Here is a 21449-nt window from a genome sequence, read left to right as displayed (position 1 = left end):
CTGGAAATTGCGGGGAGTCAATGCCCAAGCCCCATTTGGCTCAGTGCCAGGTGTGCTACAGCAGTGAGGGAACCAGCGGGCCCCAGAACAACAGCCCTCCCCCCAACATACACCACAAGTCAAGGCGGACAAACACACCCGACTCCGGTAGCAGTTTTCCTGGGTTTGATGCTCCCCCTCTTCCCCCGAAAGTGCAGCAGTTTGGCTCCCGGGCGAGGAGCAGAGCATGAGACTAGCCCTTAGGAGGAGTGAGGGCCTGACCACAGGGGCTGGATGTCCAGCCTGGTGGAGGGAGGGGCCTGCAATGGGAATATTGGGGAGGGGGGCTGAACTCGCGAGAGTGGAGGATCTGGACCAGTTGCCCAGAATCGGGCTGGGGAGCATGATCAGGCCAAGGCTGGGAGCAGCTACTCCTAGTGAGAATGAGAGATGCTTTCCCCCGCCCCGGTCTCAGTATCTCCTGCCTATCTATGACATGCTGCCTCGCCCCAAGGCCCCATGACCCTGCACCCCCCATCCCCCGGCCAGGGTCCCCCTGGGGACCGTGTTCAGTGCAGTGTGCAGTACATTTGGTTTCACACCCCTCCCCTCCCCAACCCCTTCAGTCACCTCTGCCCTCAGCACCACCCCAAACTGAGCCGCAGGCAGCTGGAAGGCGAGTCCAGCCCCCGGCCAAAGGGAGGGTCAGTCTGCCCCGCTGTGGAAACCACTCTAGAGGCCTGTCCCCATACCCGCATCTGACATCGGGGCTGTTGTTAGCCCCTTAAAAACTACCCAGCTAGGCTGTGGGGGTGTAAACAACCAGGGTATTTATTAAAACCACCAACCGTTGGCAACGCGGGGAAGCCGAGGTGAACCAAAGGACTCGGAACCGGTGCTATACGGTGAGTAAAGGCCCGGCAGGGTGCGGTGACGGCGGGTACGTTCCCTCCCCTAGGATGGGGCCCAGGGACGAGGATGGAGGCTCCATGGACCGCGTCCCCGCCCTGCAGCTCTGGGGCCCCTCGCGATGCCAGGACAGCTCCGGCCTCGGCCAGGAAGGTGGCACCCCCAGGTGAGGAGGGACCTCGGGGTCCGGCGCTGATGGCTCTGCCTAGCAATGACTCGGGGGGGGCGAACAAGTGCGGTGCTCAGCGTACTCCTCTGAGGTGCCCGCTGTGCTCGCCCATGGCTGCAGCAGCCGGCCCACACCGCCAGACTCTGCCACTCCAAAGGGCAGCCCCTTCCCTCCGCTGTGCTGGCTGGAGGGGGGAGAAGGGCAGACGAGATGGATTCCCAGTTCTTTGGGCGTTTCAAGATGGCACACCGAAGATTTCCCCTACGCCGCCACCCTCCCCCACGCCCTGGGCCTGAACCGCTCTCTGTCAGGCCATCACCTTCGCAACCGCTCGTGCACCTGACCTGAGCTCCTTTCGGTGCTACAGCTTTAGGGTAGGGGGGTGAGCAGATCACATCCCCCCCCACTCTCTGTCCCCATCATATCTGCAACCTCAGCACCCCCCTGCACTGCCCCGCATCAGCACCATAAGCCAGCTCTGGGATTCACATTTAAATAAGGAGGACCGCAACCACGCTCAGGTCATCTCCGTTCTCATCTGCTCCGGAGCCTGCAGCATGTGCTCAGTCCCTGAGAAGCTGGGGCACAGGTGCCCAGAACGATGACACAGTGGAACCCCTGGCGCCAGGAGAGGCGAGGTGGTGGTGGGAGGGTCCCCTCTGCACACAGAGCCCATTTCAGGTGGCGATGGGTAACCAGTTCCCAACCCGCCCCACTCTACGCCCAGAGCAGAGGGAGCACCCCCTGGAGGTGGCTGGCAGCATGTCTCACATGAGGCTGCATCTGGTTGTGCGCAGCGCCCCCTGGAGGCGCACAGTGGAGTGGTGGTGTTTGCAGCCCCGGGCCAGCACGCTGCTCAGCATCTCCTTGAAGAGCAGGACAACGTGCCACTTGTACTTGGCAGAGCACTCCATGTAGCCGCACTTCCAGCTCTTCTTCACCAGCACCGAGACCGTCCGACGCGGCATGAAGCGCTGCTTCTGCTGGTCCCGCTTGTTCCCCACCACGATGATGGGGGCCTCCCGGGTGCCACCTGCCCTGTGGGAGAAAGGACCCATAGATCAGGGAGTGCTGCCTGGGGCAGGAGCAGTCTGAGAGACGCCTCATGGGGAGTGACTGACTGCCCCAAGCAAAAGCTGTGGCCAGCCCTGGCGAGGGGGAGGCGAGGACTTCCAGTAGCCAGTGTAAACTGTGCTAGGGGCCTGCCCACTCCCATCCCTAGCTGGCCTCAGCACCAGCCGTGATGTGCTGTTATTTACAGGTCTTTACACAACCGCCCTCATCTGACTCTAGCTTGTTGTCCAAACAGAGCCACCTCCCCTCCTGGAGCCAGAGTTTCTCTCCTCTTCCCTCCAGCCAGGATGGTGAACTAGGAGTATCTGCACCCCCCATAAATTGCGGGACCCACCTGTGATCCCCCAGCACCCAAAGTGAATGAGCTAATTCTGACGTCTGAGTCTCGGCCCACGGCCAGCCTGACCAAGGAGATGGATCTGCCCTGGAGCTAGATGCAGACAAGGGAGGTTTGGCCAGGTCTCCGGATGCAGAGATCAGAAGCCTCTGAGTTTAGGGCTGGTGGCGTCACCCCAGGAAGAGGATCCCCGGTGCTTATTTTGTGCCAGGGCTTCCCAGCACTTTTAATCTTAGCAGTTCATAGCCACGGCACCGCGGGGCTCCCGGCCAGCAACTGCTGTTCTCCAGCCACCCAGCTCTGAAGGCAGCAGAGCCAGGAGCACTGGCCAGTGGCAAGCGAGTGCCTTGAGGAACATCTCCTGGCAGCCAGGCTCTGCAGGCAGGGGCCGGCTCCAGAGGGCATTGCTGGCCAGTACCAGGCTCCTTTGGGAGTGCGCTGGGGCAGAGCTCAGAGCTGTGTTGCCACCTGGCCTGGGGAGCGCCCAGCTGTGCAGAGGCAGCTGGCTTGGGGAGCAGGTGTCGGCTTCCTCTGGGCTCCGGGGGTGCTCAATCCCCTGCTCTGCCCCCGTCCTTCCGGAAGCTCCCCACCCCCCCGCCTCTTCCTGCCCCTTCCCGCCCAGTTCCACCCACTCCCCCAGGTGCGCCCCATCCCTGCTCCTCTCCTCTCCAGCATGCCACAAAACAGCTGATCACAGCAGGTGCTGGGGGGGGTGGGGGCTGCCGGTGGGGGAGTTGGGCAGGGAGGGCAGCCAGGCTGCACCCCAGCTCCCGCAGTGCAGAGAACCAGGGACCAGAGCAGCTCCCACCAGCTTCCCACTGGTTTCTGGCAGGAGCCGACAGTTTGAAACGGAGGGGAGGCTTGTGGGGGGCATGCAGAATGACATGCCTCCCCCGATTGCTTGGGCACATGGGGTGGCTGGGCCCCTTCCCTGCGGGGCAGCTGAGCTGGCGAGCTGCGCCAGGCAGGGAGAGGCAGAGGACGGAGGAACAGCTGGAAGCTGTAGGGAGGGGCCGCTGCTTTCTGGGAGGGAGGGGCTGCCCGCGGGAGGCATGACTTGAGCAGTTCCAGGGTTGTGCCCCCCCAGGCAGCATGCACAGGTCATCTCTGGTTTGAATCCTCTGTGCTAAATGGAAGGCAGAAAGCTGGGAGGGGGGGGCGAGATGGGGGGGGGTGACAGATGACACGTGACTCTGCATGTCCCCCCCCATTACCTCTAGGGGTGCAGATATGCTTGCTCGCCCCGGGCGCTAAAATGAGCCCCGGTATATTTTTCATTTCAAATTAAGCACTGAGGAACTCCCGGGATCTGTGGCCCTTCCCTTTCCCCCACTCCCTCTGGGAGCTCAAATGGAGCCATGGGGGGCACCCAGCTTCCCCAGCCCCTGGCTGGCAGCTGCCTCCCCCCTTCCCACCCCACCCTCACCTGTTCTCCATGACCTGCTGCTGGATCATCTTCACGTACTCGAAGCTCTTGGGGTGCAGGTATCATACACCAGCACGTAGGCGCTGGTGTTCCTCAGCCCATGGCACTTCAGGTCCGACCACTCCTGGGGGAGGGAGAGTGCAGGCTGCTCGGGGGAGGGGGGCAGGAGAGCCATCCCATCAGCCTCCACCCCACCACTGGAGGTCCTGCCTGCAAGGCAACTGTGGGGCAGGGAGGCTTCAACAAGCGAAGGGGAGGAGACCAAGATCTCCTCAGCTCTCAGAAAGGACGGCTGAGGGTTGTGGGCAGCGTGGGAGCCCAGGATTGCTTAGACCCTCTCACCCATCAGTGTCGGGGGCTGTTGGGAAGGGGGTGGGTGTTGTTTGGAGACTGAATTGCCCAGGCCAGGGGGACGGTCCCAGGCTGAGATTCATGGGGGTGGGGCGGGGGAACCATTAGCCACTCCCTTATTGACTCATGAGAGTGGCCCAGCCCCTGCCCTGGGCTCCCCTCCCTACCCTGTCACAGCGGCACGTGCGTGCAAACCCCACACCTACCTGCATGTTTGGGACACCTGCCCAACCACTGAGCTGCTCTCAGGAGTTGCTATCAGAGCTGGCTGGAAAGGGGAAGTCCCGTTTTCTGGGAAATCCTGGGGTGTTGATGTTTCATTTCCTATTGGAACAACATGTCAACATCCCAGAAATTCCAGTGGCCACTATGCTCGGGAGCTGGGCAGCAGGGCTGGCGACCAGGCCATCCATGGAGCTGGTCAGGCCGTCCACCTATCAGCCAGCCAGCCAGGACACCTGATCAACCGACCTGCCTGCCTGGCTTCCCAAAGTTTCGATGGAATCAACACATTCCCATGGAACGTTTGTCACATCAGCTGTTTCCAGCAAACACTGTTCGGTCTGAAAAACATCACCCTGCTTTATTGTTAGATAAGAGTTTTCTGCCCTCAGGGATGTGTTCAGCCAATGAAAGTTTGTTCTGATGATGTAATGATTTTGGCTCCAGGCCTCAACTGGTATAAATCAGCATTGAATCACACCAGTTGGGGACCTGTGCACTGATTTACACCTGCTGAGTTTGCCAGAGGGGGTTGCGTCAGGGGCGCGTGGCAGGAGTTAGGATGTTCCTTTTCAGTTTGCTCATGTTGTTGGCTTTAGCTGTTAATAAAAAACCTCACTTTGTGAATCTAACTCTGCCCCCTTGAACAGGGCGGCTCCAAATGCAATCAGCAGCAGCTGAGTTCAATTGGTTTTTTTCTTGCCCAGAAACACGCCCATGTGCTTAGAGGTGGCCATGTGCAGCCACGCAAACCCCAGCCCCAGGAGCAGCAGATGGTCTAAGCTGCTCCAGTAAGAGGCACTACCAACTGTGACGTATCAGGTTCTTCAGAGAGAATATTCTCCCTGATGGTGGCGTAGAAGGTAGGAAATCAACTCAAACTCAATTAGAGGCTCCTTGAAGATCAGGGGAAGAGATGAGAAATGCACATCTACTTTCAAACCAGTGCTTTTAATCAGAAATTTCATTGGATGGATGAAGACTCAGCATGATGTTGCCTTTAATTCTTTCAACGATCATGACTAGGGCTGTCCGTGCTGCCCAGGAAAGTGTGTTATGGGGCACAGACTGCTTGGAACTCACTTGGCCTAGCTTGCCTGTCCTTCTTGACTTTGGGAAACAATTCAAGGGGCATTGCAACCATAGAAATGGATTCAGCTGGGCCCTGGAGAACATCTCCCTAAGCATGGCCCAGCCTATCACCACGGACAAAGGACGGGAAACCAGAATGCAGAACAAAACTCAGCTTCCCAAAAGAGCAGTGGGATGAGCCATGGAAAGTAGAAGTTGGGAAGTGTCATATGGGTTATCAAGTCTAACCTCCTGCACTCAGTGATGCTTCTCCTCTCTGCAGGCATTCTCAGCCTGCGGGGCATGACCCACAGAGGGTTGCAAAAGGTTGAGAGACATTGCCCTGGTGGCATTATCCTGTCTCTTCAAGAGCATTTCCCATGATGGGGTAAGGAGGAGGCTACTAAATGGGTGACCTCATGAGGAAGAGATTGACCCTTTAAATAAACCTAGAGCGAGGAAGGGAGCAAAGGACCAGCATCAAGCCAGGCAGGGTCTAGTCACTGACTGGGAAGCTGTATGCCTTGGCTCTCCAGCCCCTGCTGCCAAATGAGCCACATAGGCCTGAAGCCTGTCCCGTCGTGGTGGGAGCCCTTTCCACTTACCTCCAAGGTGAAGGGCCCTGGGACTAGCAGAGAGTAGAAGGCCCAAGTGGGGATCTCAGGCATCACTCCTGTGTAAGGGGCCTTCCACCTCTGGGTCGGTGTGGTGAGGGGTTTTGGGGGCAGCAGAATCATGGGGGGGCTCCTGCCCCTCTCCAAGCTCCCTTCATCACAAGGGGCAGCTGGCCACTGCTTACCAACATTGCTGCCCCCATGGCCCCTTGCCAAGCCAAGTTAAGCTCAGATGCCTGGACACCCGGTTTCCATCCATTCTTGATGGTCAGGCCAGTCTCTGCCTTCTAAGGAAATACGCAAGAGTGGGGGCATACAGGCCCTATTCTCCCAGCTGTCAAATGGCCCCCAATGCCTGAAAACGGTGACAATGACAGTGACAATGAAAGGAAACGTGAGTCCTCATTTGAGTTCGGCGTGTGCGACGAAGCCTGCAGGGAGAGGCCTGAGCCCCTTCCGAGTCCGACCCTCCTCTTCCCAGACAGCTCCCCGCAGAAGGCACAGAGCAGATGGCTGATACATACACATCTCTGGTTTGCAGCTAATTCAGGCTTTTGCTTCCCACAGGTGCCTAATGCCAGGGTAACCGTCTGTTCCCTGAAACCCGGTAATAACTTTCTCTGGGCATAGCTGGAATTGTGAGGCTGCATCTAGAAGTGACCTGAAGTCAAGTGACCTGCCCCAGCTCCCATTTCATCAGCCTGCTCTCTTCTTGCTGCCCCGGCAAGCAGCCCAACCCCGGTCCCTTCAGCACCTCCCCTGGCTTCTGTGGAAGGACAATGCTGCCTGTTGCATTTTCTTAACCCAAGAGTCTCTGAATACGTTACAGACTAGGCCCAGGAATCACAACAGCCACTACTGAAATGCAGCTGCTTGGTGGGTGGATCATGACAGCTGGTTAATTAACACAGCACTATCACAACCAGTTTAGGACAGGAAGTGTAGAAGAATCCTGTATCCAATGAAACTGCAGGTGGCTTTCAGAGAGGCAGAGTGTAGACAGCCCAGGACGTCAGGATTAACAGGCCAGCTCCTAGAGAAAGAACTAGGGGATCTGTAGTGACCACAAGCAGCCAGGGGCTCAGTTTTACATCTCATCCATCTGTAGCTTCCACAGCAGCCCCTGTGCCCAGCTGGTTCCAGACCAGCTCAGAGGTGAAAGCGCCATCTACTGACGCACCAGCACCACTGTGAGGTCTCCCATTCAGGTACTGAACAGACACAGCTTGGCTTTGGAGTTCAGACAGGTATATGCTGGCCCTTGCACCCAGCTGGGCATAACCCACCTCCCATCCTGCACCCTCAGAGGAAGCTATGCAAGGCAAACTCCAGCTTGCTTTTGTGCATTGACATTCACTGCAGCAAATACCTGGAGAAAACACGTATATATTTTAATAAACTTGGTGGTAAAGCAAATCCCTCTACCATACGCCATGGTGTTTCTATTTGTGGAGAAGCCTTTTTAGTGAAGGATCAGACAAGGACTCAAATTTTGCTGAAAGGAGTTATAATAATAAAGCAGCTCCTCAGGGAATGGGGAAAGCCTCCTGTTAATCAGAGCCATGAAACATGCTCCAGCCCCGGTGGGAGCAGGAAAATACCCTCCTATGCCCCAGATGCAAAGAAGAGAGTTATTTTCCCTGCATGTCCATAATGAAGCAATAATCCTGCTGAGGGGGGCTAGCAATGAGAATGGAGCTGGAATGGTTTGTTCATCTCACAGGCACCTGGAAGACAGAATGATAGCCCCATGCAGACCATTTTAGTGCATTGTTTTTCCCCACCAGGGCCTGGTAATAAGTAAGGCCTTTATGTCTATTAACGTGGTGGCTCCCCTTCCCTCATTCCTGCTGACCAGCCCTTCATTCCCCCCCAACTCTGCTCTGGCTCTGCGGCTGGTGCCCAGCAGTGGGTTTTTCTAGCCTACTTACTCACTAGGCATGATGGATTCTCACACTGATTTCCAATTTTAAAACAAACAACACCACCACTAAAACTCACAGCCAAAGGGGAGGTCCCCTCTCCCTACCACTGGTTTGGGAGGGGTCAAAGCAGCTGCCGAGCCAGGGAAGCCTGACTGAGATGTACAGTCAGTCGAGACTCTGGGTCAGTTAAGGGGTTTCTTATGATCATAGAATCATGGAATATCAGGGTTGGAAGGGACCTTAGGAGGTCAGCTAGTCCAACCCCCTGCTCAAAGCAGGACCAATCCTCAACTAAATCATCCCAGCCAGGGCTTTGTCAAACTTGATCTTAAAAACCTCTAAGGAAGGAGATTCCACCACCTCCCTAGGTAACGCATTCCAGTGTTTCACCACCCTCCTAGTGAAAAAGTTTTTCCTAATATCCAACCTAAACCTCCCCTACTACAACTTGAGACCATTACTCCTTGCTCTGTCATCTGCTACCACAGAAAAGTCCAGATCCATCCTCTTTGGAACCCCCTTTCAGGTAGTTGAAAGCAGCTATCAAATCCCCCCTCATTCTTCTCTTCTGCAGACTAAACAATCCCAGTTCCCTCAGCCTCTCCTCATAACTCATGTGTTCCAGACCCCTAATCATTTTTGTTGCTCTCCGCTGGACGCTTTCCAATTTTTCCACATCCTTCTTGTAGTGTGGGGCCCAAAACTGGACACAGGACTCCAGATGAGGCCTCACCAATGTCGAATAGAGGGGAACGATCACGTCCCTCGATCTGCTGGCAATGCTCCTTCTTATACAGCCCAAAATGCCATTGGCCTTCTTGGCAACAAGGGCACACTGTTGACTCATATCCAGTTTCTCGTCCACTGTAACCCCTAGGTCCTTTTCTGCACAACTGCTGCCTAGCCACCCAGTCCCTAGTCTGTAGCGGTGCATGGGATTCTTCCGTCCTAAGTGCAGGACTCTGCACTTGTCCTTGTTGAACCTCATCAGATTTCTTTTGGCCCAATCCTCCAATTTCTCTAGGTCCCTCTGTATCCTATCCCTACCCTCCAGCATATCTACCACTCCTCCCAGTTTAGTGTCATCTGCAAACTTGCTGAGGGTGCAATTCACACCATCCTCCAGATCGTTTATGAAGATATTGAACAAAACCAGTCTCAAGACCAACCCTTGGGGCACTCCGCTTGACACCGGCTGCCAACTAGACATGGAGCCATTGATCACTACCTGTTGAGCCCGATGATCTAGCCAGTTTCTATCCACCTTATAATCCATTCATCGAGCCCATACTTTAACTTGCTGGCAAGAATACTGTGGGAGACCGTATCAAAAGCTTTGCTAAAGTCAAGGAATAACACGTCCACTGCTTTCCCCTCATCCACAGAGCCAGTTATCTCATCATAGAAGGCAATTAGGTTAGTCAGGCATGACTTGCCCTTGGTGAATCCATGCTGATTGTTCCTGATCACTTTCCTCTCCTCTAAGTGCTTCAAAATTGATTCCTTGAGGACCTGCTCCATGATTTTTCCGGGGACTGCGGTGAGGCTGACTGGCCTGTAGTTCAGCAGATCCTCCTCCTTCCCTTTTTTAAAGATGGGCACTACATTAGCCTTTTTCCAGTCATCCGGGACCTTCCCCGATCGCCATGAGTTTTCAAAGATAATGGCCAATGGCTCTGCAATCACATCCGCCAACTCCTTTAGCACCTTTGGATGCAGCGCATCCGGCCCCATGGACTTGTGCTCGTCCAGCTTTTCTAAATAGTCCCGAACCACTTCTTTCTCCACAGAGGGCTGGTCACCTCCTCCCCAGGCTGTGCTGCCCAATGCAGTGGTCTGGGAGCTGACTTTGTTCATGAAGACAGAGGCAAAAAAAGGGTTGAGTATGTTATACCAATAAAATAAAAACCAGCAGGATCTTATTAAAGGGAAAAAGGCAAAATACCACATTTATTGTGAATACAGAAAGAATCATAGTAAGCAGTTAGTTATAGCTATAACATTCCATTCAATCTCATATTTATTCACACATTCATTCATACAAACACACACACACAGGTTCTGCAAAGTTGTTATCATAGTTACCAGCCTTAGAGTTGCTCATGCCAAGCCACTGGCCAGGTGGCCTGGACATGAGGAGGGAGCAGGGCCTTGTCAGATGCTCATCTGATGCTCCTGGAAGTTGGTTTGCAGAATCAGACCCCCAAAGTTCTCACTTTTTAGAGTCTATTTTTATAGGAATTTCTTCCTATGCCAGTCTATGGGAATTGCTTCATCATGCTGTTGCTGAATCAATCAGCAGATGGCACATTCCTGACGGCTCCAAGATGTTATCTTGTTCTTTGGTTCTCCCATTCTTGAGGCTGTTGGGTGGATTCCAGTCTGCCCTCCGGGGGTCCTCTGGTTATTTCCACTTGACGCCTTCTTCAGCCGATGGACACTGGATTCTTAGGCTGGCACCTCCCTGATCATTCAGTTATTATCCACACCAAGCATCCATCCACATACATCCTCTATCTCTATTTTAATCACAATTGTTAATACAACAAAATGGCGGGGAGTCTCTGGGTGCTGTTTCTGTTGTTAGAGTATTGCTTTGAGTCTCTGTGAATTGCTTTGAGAACAGACTCTGTCTTAGAATGTACTAACACAATTAGCAGCTTGCAAGTTTCACACACAGAGGGAGAGAAACAGTACCAAAAACCAAGAGACCTCTTAATTAGTAATACCCTGGAATTTAAACTATGGGAAATCAAACTCATTTGTGATTTTAATACAGAACTTCTTTAATATGATCCAACAAGTACATTAGCTTTTTCCACATCCTCTATCACTGGGTTGTCTCCCTCATTCAGTAAGGGGCCCACATTTTCCTTGACTTTCTTCTTGTTGCTAACATATCTGTAGAAACCCTTCTTGTTACTCTTAACATCTCTTGCTAGCTGCAACTCCAAGTGTGATTTGGCCTTCCTGATTTCACTCCTGCATCCCCGAGCAATATTTTTATCCTCCTCCCTGGTCATTTGTGCAATCTTCCACTTCTTGTAAGCTTCTTTTTTGTGTTTAAGATCAGCAAGGATTTCACTGTTGAGCCAAGCTGGTCTCCTGCCATATTTACTATTCTTTCTACACATCAGGATGGTTTGTCCCTGTAACCTCAATAGGATTCTTTAAAATACAGCCAGCTCTCCTGGACTCCTTTCCCGCTCATGTTATTCTCCCAGGGGATCCTGCCCATCAGTTCCCTGAGGGAGTCAAAGTCTGCTTTTCTGAAGTCCAGGGTCCGTATTCTGCTGCTCTCCTTTCCTTCCTGTGTCAGGATCCTGAATTCGACCATCTCATGGTCACTGCCTCCCAGGTTCCCATCCACTTTTGCTTCCCCTACTAATTCTTCCTGGTTTGTGAGCAGCAGGTCAAGAAGAGCTCTGCCCCTAGTTGGTTCCTCCAGCACTTGCACCAGGAAATTGTCTCCTACCCTTTCCAAAAACTTCCTGGATTGTCTGTGCACCACTGTATTGCTCTCCCAGCAGATATCAGGGTGATTGAAGTCCCCCATGTGAACCAGGACCGTGATCTAGTAACTTCTGTTAGTTGCCTAAAGAAAGCCTCGTCCACCTCATCCCCTTGGTCTGGTGGTCTGTAGCAGACTCCCACCACGACATCACCCTTGTTGCTCATACTTCTAAACTTAATCCAGAGACTCTCAGGTTTTTCTGCAGTTTCATACCAGAGCTCTGAGCAGTCATACTGCTCCCTTACATACAATGCAACTTCCCCACCTTTTCTGCCCTGCCTGTCCTTCCTGAACAGTTTGTATCCATCCATGACAGTACTCCAGTCATGTGAGTTATCCCACCAAGTCTCTGTTACTCCAATCACATCATAATTCCTTGACTGTGCCAGGACTTCCAGTTCTCCCTGTTTTTTTCCCAGGCTTCTTGCATTTATGTATAGGCACTTAATATAACTCGCTGATCATCCTGCTTTCTCAGTATGAGGCAGGAGTCCTCCCCTCTTGAGCTCTCCTGCTCATGCTTCCTCCTGGTATCCCACTTCCCCACTTACCTCAGGGCTTTGGTCTCCTTCCCCCGGTGAACCTAGTTTAAAGCCCTCCTCACTAGGTTAGCCAGCCTGCTTGCGAAGATGCTCTTCCCTCTCTTTGTTAGGTGGAGACCGTCTCAGCCTAGCAATCCTTCTTCTTGGAACACCATCCCATGGTCAAAGAATCCAAAGCCTTCTCTCCGACACCACCTGCGTAGCCATTCGTTGACTTCCACGATTCGACGGTCTCTACCTGGGCCTTTTCCTTCCACAGGGAGGATGGACGAGACCACCACTTGTGCTTCAAACTCCTTTATCTTTCTTCCCAGAGCCACGTAGTCTGCAGGGATCCATCAAGGTCATTCTTGACAGGATCACTGGTGCCCACATGAAGAAGCAGGAAGGGGTAGCGATCCGAGGGCTTGATGAGTCTTGGCAGTCTCTCCACCACATCGTGAATCCTAGCTCCTGGCAAGCAGTACACTTCTTGGCTTTCCCAGTCAGGATGGCAGATGCTGACTCAGTCCCCCTGAGGAGGGAGTCCCTGACCACCACTACCCTCCTCCTTCTCCTGGGAGTGGTGGTCGTGGAACCCCATCCCTAGGACAGTGCATCTCATGCCTTCCAATCGGTGGAGTCTTCTTCTGCTCCTTTCCCTCAGATGTATCATCTAGTCCACTCTCTGCATTAGTACCTGATCATTTCCATTAGAAGGATTTATGTGCTGGTGAAATTCACCCTTGGAGGCTGGCGGCCTGTGTGCAAGTACACCGTGGGTGCAGCACCCGTGCAGGTACACAGGGCCTGAGCCAAAGTCAGCTGACATCAACAGGAAGACTCGCCTGGACTTCAGTGGGCTTTATTTGAGACTCATGCTTCCATCAATATTCCTCAACCTTGACCCAGTAGGTCCCCAGTACCTTCAAGGCTAGCTCAGGGACTTCGGCCTCCAAGGGTTGAGAACAAGCAGAAGAAATATTAGCCTCAAAGGCAAGGTAGTCTCAGAAGGTGACAAGCCACTGAAAGCAGGGCCTTAGGTTAAGTCTGCCCTGCAGCTGGGGATGTGATTAGCAGCTTGTGTCTGACATACGCATGCTAGCTGTACTCGAGCTTGCTAGAAAGAGAAGTGAGGAGAGCACGATGCAGGCTTCAGTATGGGTGGCACAAGCCAATACACAGCAGGGGTCAGGCAGCCTTGTGCAGCTGTGCTAGCATCCTTACCTCTCTTTTAGTGAACTAACTAGATGGAAGCCAGGGTGGGACCATCTACATAAGCTGCAAAGCAGATTTTTTATTATTATTATTTTAGAAATGCTCATAGAATTTCCAGCACTTATGTTCATGCCCAGGCAGAGCTGTTTGAATGTTTGCCCATTGTTCTGTTTGGATAAAGTAGCAGATCTGGGGATGAGTAAAACGCCCCACTGAAGTCTGATGACTGAAATGGTTTGAAAACATTTAGAATGATGTGGGACATAGTGATGTATGACATTGTCTTCGGTAACGATCTATTGCCTTGTTAAAGCTGGTAAGCACGCACTATAAAATCCTGTCCTCGGTAAGACTCTTTCTGGGACCCACATATCAGAAGCCTACAGGTTTCTGCAGAAATCAAGAAGTATTTACATTTGCAGCACCAGGGTGCAGGGGCATATTTATGTGTACGTATGCGAATGCACACAAGTTTGTCTGTAAAAACAACGAGGAGTCCTTGTGGCACCTTAGAGACTAACAAATTTATCTGGGCATAAGCTTTCGTGGGCTAAAACCCACTTCATCAGATGCATGGAGTGGAAAATACAGTAGAGAGGTATAAATACACCGCACATGAAAAGATGGGAGTTGCCTTACCAAGTGGGGGGTCAGCGCTAACGAGCCAATTCAATTAAAGTGGAAGTGGGCTATTCTCAACAGTTGACAAGAAGGGTGAATACCAAGGAAGGAAAAATCACTTTTGTAGTGCTAATAAGGCCAGTGTAATCAAGGTGGCCCATTTCAAACAGCTGACAAGCAGGTGTGATTATCAGCAGAGGGAAATTAGTTTTTGTAGTGACCCATCCACTTCCAGTCTTTATTCAGGCCTAATTTGACAGTGTCCAGTTGTGTGTGCCTTTGCATGTGTAGAGGTGTGTTGTTTGTGTGCACAGGTGTATTCTCTGGAGATTTTCAAAAGCACAAATGGGAACTGAACACATAGCTGACCTTTGTGCTTTTGAAAAATCTGTTCTTGTGTGTGTGTGTTGTGCAGTTGTGTTTTCACCTCTACCCAAGTGCTTACTTCACAGGGCTGTTGATTTAAAACATTCTTTATGATTCAAAACTTAACAACAAACTCTGCAGTGGACCCAGGAGAGGAGATAAATCTGCCAGAACCCATACTCCCTGAAAAAAGAAAAGGAGTACTTGTGGCACCTTAGAGACTAACCAGTTTATTTGAGCATGAGCTTTCGTGAGCTACAGCTCACTTCATCGGAAACTGGTTAGTCTCTAAGGTGCCACAAGTACTCCTTTTCTTTTTACGAATACAGACTAACACGGCTGTTACTCTGAAACCTGTCATACTCCCTGAAAGCCCTTTGGTCTGGAGTTTGTTTTCTCTCCCTGGATCCCATTCTCTAAAAGACCTCAAGGTTTGACCCCTCGGTGCTGCAGAGTCATCCATGAGCAGATCAAAGGGCTGCAGTCAGAGAGTCAGAAACAATACTGCATCTATGAGGAAATGAATTTCCCCCGCACCTCTCTGACGAAAACATTAACACCAAGGCCTAGATTGGGCCAAATAAACCATTACATTATTGAACCATCAGTCAAGACATAAGACTTGGTGGACTAAAATCAAGCATGTGGCATAGAATCACAGAAATGTCGGGCTGGAAGGGACCTCAAGAAGTCATCAAGTGCAGCCCCTGTAAACCGAGCCCATCCCTGACAGGTGTTTGTCCAGCCTGTTCTTAAACCTTCCATGTTGGGGATTCCACACCCTCCCTTGGAAGCCCATTCCAGAGCTTAGCTACCCTTAGGCTTAGAAAGTTTTCCTGATAGTGTCCTAATATCTAATCTAAATCTCCCTTGCTGCATATTAAGCCCGTTACTTCTTGTGCTATCTTCAGTGGACATGGAGAATGATTGATCACCCTCCTCTTTGTAACAGCCCTTCCATGTCTGAGGACTTATCAGGTCCCCCTCAGTCGTCTGTTCTCAAGACTAAACAGGCCCAGGGTTTTAACCTTTCCTCACAGCTCAGGTTTTCTAAACCTTTTGTCATTTTTGTTGCTCTCCTCTGGACTCTCTCCAATTTGTCCATGTCTTTCCTAAAGTGTGATGCCCAGAACTGGACATAGTACTCCAGCTGAGGCCTCACCAGTGCCAAGGAGAGCAGGACAATTACTTCCTGGGTTTTACATATGACATTCCTGTAAATACAGCCCAGAATGATATTAGCGTTTTTCCCAACTGCATCACACTGGGGACTTATATTCATTTTCTGATCCAGTCGAACCCCCAGATCCTTCTCAGCAGTACTGCTGCGTAGCCAGTTTTTCCCCATTTTGTCATTGTGCATGTGATTCTTCCTTCCTAAGTGAAGCAGTTTGCACTTGTCTTTATTGAACTTCGTCTTGTTGATTTCAGACCGGTACTCTAATTTGTCAAGGTCGTTTTGAATTCTAATCCTGACCTCCAAAGTGCTCGCAACCCCTCCCAGTTTAGTGTCATCCACAAATTTTATAAGCTTCCTCTCCACTGTCCAAGTCATTAATGAAGATATTGAATCATACCAGACCCAGGACTGCCCCTCTGGGACCCCACCAGATACACCCTCCCAGTTCGACAGTGAACCATTGATAACTACTCTAAGATCTTTCAACCAGTTTTGCACTCTCCTTATAGTAATTTCATCTAGATCACATTTCCCTCATTTGCTTATGAGAAAGTTATGTGGGACTGTGTCAGAAGCATTACTAAAATCATGATCTAGCACGTCTACTGCTTTCCCTCTTTCCACCAGGCCAGTAACCCTGCCAAGAAGGGAATTAGGTTGGTTTGGTATGATTGTTCTTGACAAATCCATGCTGGCTATTCTTTATAACCTGTTATCCTCTAGGTGCTTAAATTGATTGTTTCATAATCTGTTCCAGTGGTTTTCCAGGTATTGAAGTTAGGCTGACTGGTCTATAATTTCCCAGGTTTTCTTTGTTCCCCTTTTTAAAGATAGGTGCTAGGTTTGTCCTTCTCCCCTCCCCTGGTACCGCACCCGTCCTCCATGAGCTCTCTTCCATAATTGCTAAAGGTTCTGTGAATGCTCCAGCTAGTTCCTTAAGCAGCCCAGGATGAATCATGTTGTTAGCCTGCAAAGCAGAGCACGCTGGCTTTTGGGAGTGGATCTTTTAAAGCAGCTGTAAAGAGCGCCTGTAATCTACCATTATTTCAGGCACCAGTCACTGGCCCTTTGAATATTTCAACACGTCGAGGTCATTCTTACAAAGGGATGATGTACCTGGCTAGTACTTTTCTGCATTCTCTTGGCTCTCCCTGCAATTAGGCAGGCGGGGCACCGACTTGATGGCTTAGGGACTAGAGACAGGCTTTTTATGATTAAATGGTTTTGTCCCTTGGAAAATGCTGATCTGTTAAAAAGTGTAACTTTCCACAGGAACGTATCAGTTTTGATGAAACATTCATCTGGAAGGTTTTTCAGGTCCAGGATGGAATGTCTGGTCAAAACCAGAGACAGATCCACTCCAGACGAGCCAGTTGGTTAGACACTCACGTGTTCCTCCTCCAAGCCAGGCTGTAGAGTCTGTCTCTTTCTTTCTTTCAGGCCCAATGAATATTTACGTATTTTACCAAGTGGAACAGCTCCAACAGCAGACACTGAGAGATACCCACTCCACAACAGCCAAACCCCCAGTGGTTCTGGCATTTATGTGGGATGCAAGAGACCCAGGTTCAAGTCGTCTCAGGACCCATATGTAAATCAGTGGTAGAGATCACCCTGGAATCGAGGGATTGCCAATCGATCATCATTAAGAGACCCAGGTTCAAGTCCATGCTCTGATGTGAAATGGACATTTTTGAAATCTCAAAAAAATGTCATGGGCTAGGAAAACTGTCCTCTATTAGTAAGTGGAGCAGACAGAGAGAAAGAGCACACCCCTTAGCATGGCAGATTGTCTTCCTGGCTGTGTCTGGAAGCCCTTCATCTTTGAAAGAGAGAACAAGAGTGCCAGAAGCTTATCACAGGGGCTGTTTTGGACTTTAAGACCAGAAGGTTAGTTTTGCTCTGCTTGTGTGTTTATGAGCTCAAGACACTTTGCTTAAAAGAAAAGTGGTTTGCCCCAGAAAATCTCCCTGCTTTGGCACCATTACTGCCTGTCACCCCAGGGGTGGCTGCTTTTCAGTGAGTGCTGTTTGTAAAACAGAGATGAAACCTGATGTCTAATCTCTAAAGGGCTGATACTGCAACCCTCCCTGTTGAGCAGTGCCTTCCTCCATGAGTAAACCCATCCATTTGGATCAACTGCTTGTGATGCAGGTACTGCTTAATATGAGGAAGGGCAACATAGCTGATCCCTGAAGTACATTATTACCTACACGTGGCCAGCTAACTAGTGAGATGGTTAGTCAGTCAATTTGTTGAGTGTTTCAGGAGGATAACTTTGTCTGAATGGGCAGGCAAGGCAAGGGGAAGGATTTTCAAGCCGGCCTGAAGGTAGTGATGAATGTGGGGCCAATTACACGTACTTATTGCCATAGTCTTGGAGGCCTACAAGATCATGCCTACTGGGATGGGCAGTTACACAAGCAGCTGTGACTAGTTATTCTGGAAACCTTCAGAGCTTTTTAATGGGCAGCTCCGTCCTATAATCTCTATGGCTCCTGGATTGATATGAAGGTGGTTATGGAGCCATGCAGTAGTTGCTCTGGTAGCTGTGCACCAAAAGGATGATTATTCAGGTGTGACTGCCTCTCCATGAAACACTTGTCATCATGTTCAGAAAGCTTGTCAAGGTGAGGAGTGCAGTGACCTTTTGATACTTGAGTAGGGGTTGGTTCCTATGTGTTTTGACCTCCCTGTTTCATATCTATTCACTGAGATCCAAATGGTCCTTAGGTTGCAGAGTAATTTGCCTTCTTTTTTCTGCAAGATCAGACATGGTGTGGCCAATATAGTTCTACAGATCAATAGACTAGCCAATGTTATCCTATAGATCAATTTGTCCAGGGGGATTTTGACACCTGAACCCTGTGCGGTTCTTTACTCTGCTAATTCTGTCTTCAAAACCATTTTAGCCGTGAATCTGAATGAATGCAGTCAACAAAGTTGTGTTTTATGATTTCACTCATCTAGTTTTTCTCATCCAGAATGGGCCTTGAACACATTTGTATTTGAAAATTGGATCAAGGTGTCTGGTTGCTTGTTCTGTGCACTCAGATTGCTGATATGAGCCTCACTGTCCTCTTAAAAGGTGTGCTGGACTGTGGAGTGTGTGTGTAGGGGCAAATGACTTTACATGCTGCCCAGAATGTGTGCTGAACCCTTAGGATGTGATTTTTCAAAGCAAGATGAGTTGTAAAGTGAGTAAATTTAGCAAAGGGTTAATGATAGGAACAGTAATACATGTGACTTTGCAGCTTGTATGCATGTGTGTGTGTGTAGGTGAATGCTTGCATGTGTGTACACACCATTTGGTACAGGAATTTGATATGGCAAACATTCAGCACATCCCTGTTTGGCATGCGAATTTAGGATTTGTTCATTCATACCCAAAACAACCACCTTTCCCTACTGTTTGGAACCAAACACATAGTGAACTTCATATTAAAACAGTAATGTCAATAATCTCCATGGATGACAGCATTTCCCATGAACCCACATGGACTGCAGTTCTCCTTTAGTCTCTGAAGCTGAAGTAGGGTGGAACAAAGTACTGTCCAGGACCACTCCACTTAAGGATTGATTACAAGGTCATCAGGACAAATAGGAAGTGTAAGGGAGAAAGAATTTGGTTGAATGGTATGAATTACACGGAGAAGAGTGACTTTAAATAGATGAAAAGAAAGGTGATGTGAGAGGCTGTGGTCCCTGGCTTAGTGTGCTAGTGTCCAGCCTGAGAAGAACATTTACTTACAATGTGTGTGCCGCAGAACATACACGGGTGGGTCTAGATGGAGAGGGCAAAGGGCATCCCCAATTCCACCAGCCTCCCTTGCTCTCCGGGCCACCCCCAACCTACTCTTCCCTTTTAGCTACACAAGAAGTGATGGAAACCCTGTTGCTCCAGACACTTGAAACTAGACTGGACAAAGCACTTGAAACATGCTTCAGGAAACCCGTGCACCAGACCATGGGAGGGATGGGCCAGATGGGACCTAGCAGAGCGAGTCCATCTCTAATATCTGCCTATGGCTCCAACAACGCCCGCCGCGGGCCTGGGCAGAGCTCAGCCGCGCGGAGTCCCAGTCCCAGCCGCGCACGCCGCCTGGCTGGGCGGGAGAGGGCCCCTACCTGAGAGCTGTCTGCTGGGAAGGCAGCGAAGCAGGGGACGTCCATGATCTTCATGTCCTACATGTCTCCGTTGTAGATGAGCGACGGTCTGTAGATGTCCCGGGGCCCCGCGGGGCGGCATGTGTCTGTGAAGTCGTTGTACACGAACTGGCGGATGATGGCGGTTTCCCCACCCTTGGGGCTCCAAGAACAGCCACTTTCAAGTCTCCACCATGATCGAGGTGCAGTACCTCGGGCAGCGCCCTCGCCCCGACCAGGGAGCCAGGTGAGGCTGCCGGGGGTAGGGGTTAGATCCGGCCCAGGGACACTTTCCCGCAGGCTGCCGCCGGAGTTCGAGCCCAGCGCCCGAGCCCAGCGCCCGAGCCCAGCCGGCCGCTCCTCCGACGTGTCTCCGCAGAGTTCAGTGCCCAGGGCGGATCCGCCAGGCCCCTCCCGGCCGAGGGGCTCACCAGGGCCGGGCTGGAACGGCCGGCGGCGCTGCTCGGCCCGCCACGAAGGGCGAATCTGGGTAACTCTCGCCCCTCGCCGGCTGCAGCGAGTGGCCCAGAGGGTCCCGACACAGAGCCAGGAGGGGACGGGGAACCTCCGCTCAGTGTCACCGCAGATCCCACGGCGGGAGCAGTGATCTCCACCTCTCCCGGCAGCTCCCCACCGCGCCCGCGGGGGCCCTGCTCGCCGCAGGCTGGCAGACCGGAATCCCCCCCAGGAAAACAGCAACCCCCCGTAAAATGGTCCCACGACGCCCGGGAGCCGCTGGGGCATGCGTCCGGCGCGGGAGGCCCCCAGCCCTCGGGCCGGCAGTTTTGCAGTTCCTGCCCCAACGGTGCAAGGCGATCCTGGCGCTCTCTGCATGGCCCTGCCGCTCCTGCTGGTCGGAAGTTTGCTCAGGGCATGTGCCCACCGGCTCCCCCCTTTAGAGGAGCATCAGCTCAGCCAGGGAAGGCCCAGCTCGCCCAAGGCCGGGCCGACCCCCGGAGACGCGGACGCCGGACAAGGATGTCACCAAACCAAGCGCGTTACACCCGCGTCCTCCTGAGCGCTCGGCCCCTCCAGCGCCGCGGGCTCCTCCGCTCCCCGGAGCGCCCCGGCAGCGAGCTCCGACCCCTCCGCCTGCAGCCCCCTGGCCAAAGCAGCCCCGCTCAGCCCGCCTCCTTCCTGGGCTCGGCAGCGCAGCTCCGCGGGCCCGCGGCTCGCTCCCTCCCAGCGCTGCTGCCCGGATCGGGGCATGCTGCGGAACACGGCCGCCTGCTGCTCGCCAGCCCGAGTCCAAACGCGCAAGGGGCTGGGGCCGGGAGCACGTTCCCGGCGAGGGGGAAGGGATCCGGCTGGGAAAGCTGGGGGCTGGCACAGCGGGGGGAAGCACCAGGTGAATGGTGATGCAAAACTCTGCTGGAGCGACTCCAAACCCAGCCCCACTGGCGCCTTCTCCGCCCCACAGCGCCTTTGCCCCGAGATCCAAGCAGACTGATGGAGAGAGGGAAACTTGCAAAAAGCCCAGGCTGGGTTGATAAGCCCGGGGGACTGGGACAGCAATATGACACCCCCGCCCCCCCAGCAATTGTAGACCCTCGCAGCGTGGGCAGGGCAGGGACCTGGCAACAGGGCGCTTGGCAAAGCAATAGGCCAGGAGGAGGAAGCTGATAAAATTATGTTACTAGCATCACTGGTCTCCCCTTCTCTCTCAATCACCATGGCAGAGAAACCCCTTACATACCCAGGTGAACCCAGCCCCTGTGTCTTGTCAGAGCGGAGAAGACAAGGTTACATTTTTCAGAGAGGGCTACCTACCCGTTGGAGCCCCCATCCTGCCACCACCCATGCTTA

General features: G+C 52.2%; 1 protein-coding gene across 1 annotated transcript; it reads right to left on the bottom strand.

Annotated features, from left to right (window-relative positions):
- Positions 1-789: 789 nt before the first annotated feature.
- Positions 790-20910, bottom strand: LOC102933839. Its single transcript, XM_027833005.3, is given in 4 exon segments — positions 790-2095; positions 3895-3946; positions 3949-4018; positions 19626-20910. Coding segments are annotated over 4 exon segments (1245 nt in total). The 5' UTR covers positions 20478-20910; the 3' UTR covers positions 790-1824.
- Positions 20911-21449: the final 539 nt, after the last annotated feature.

The sequence above is a fragment of the Chelonia mydas genome, chromosome 15 (genome assembly GCF_015237465.2).
Source record: "Chelonia mydas isolate rCheMyd1 chromosome 15, rCheMyd1.pri.v2, whole genome shotgun sequence".
In the NCBI taxonomy this organism is placed as follows: Eukaryota; Metazoa; Chordata; order Testudines; family Cheloniidae; genus Chelonia; species Chelonia mydas.
The sequence above is the reverse complement of the archived record's forward strand: the minus strand, read 5'-3'. Positions and strand labels throughout refer to the sequence as shown.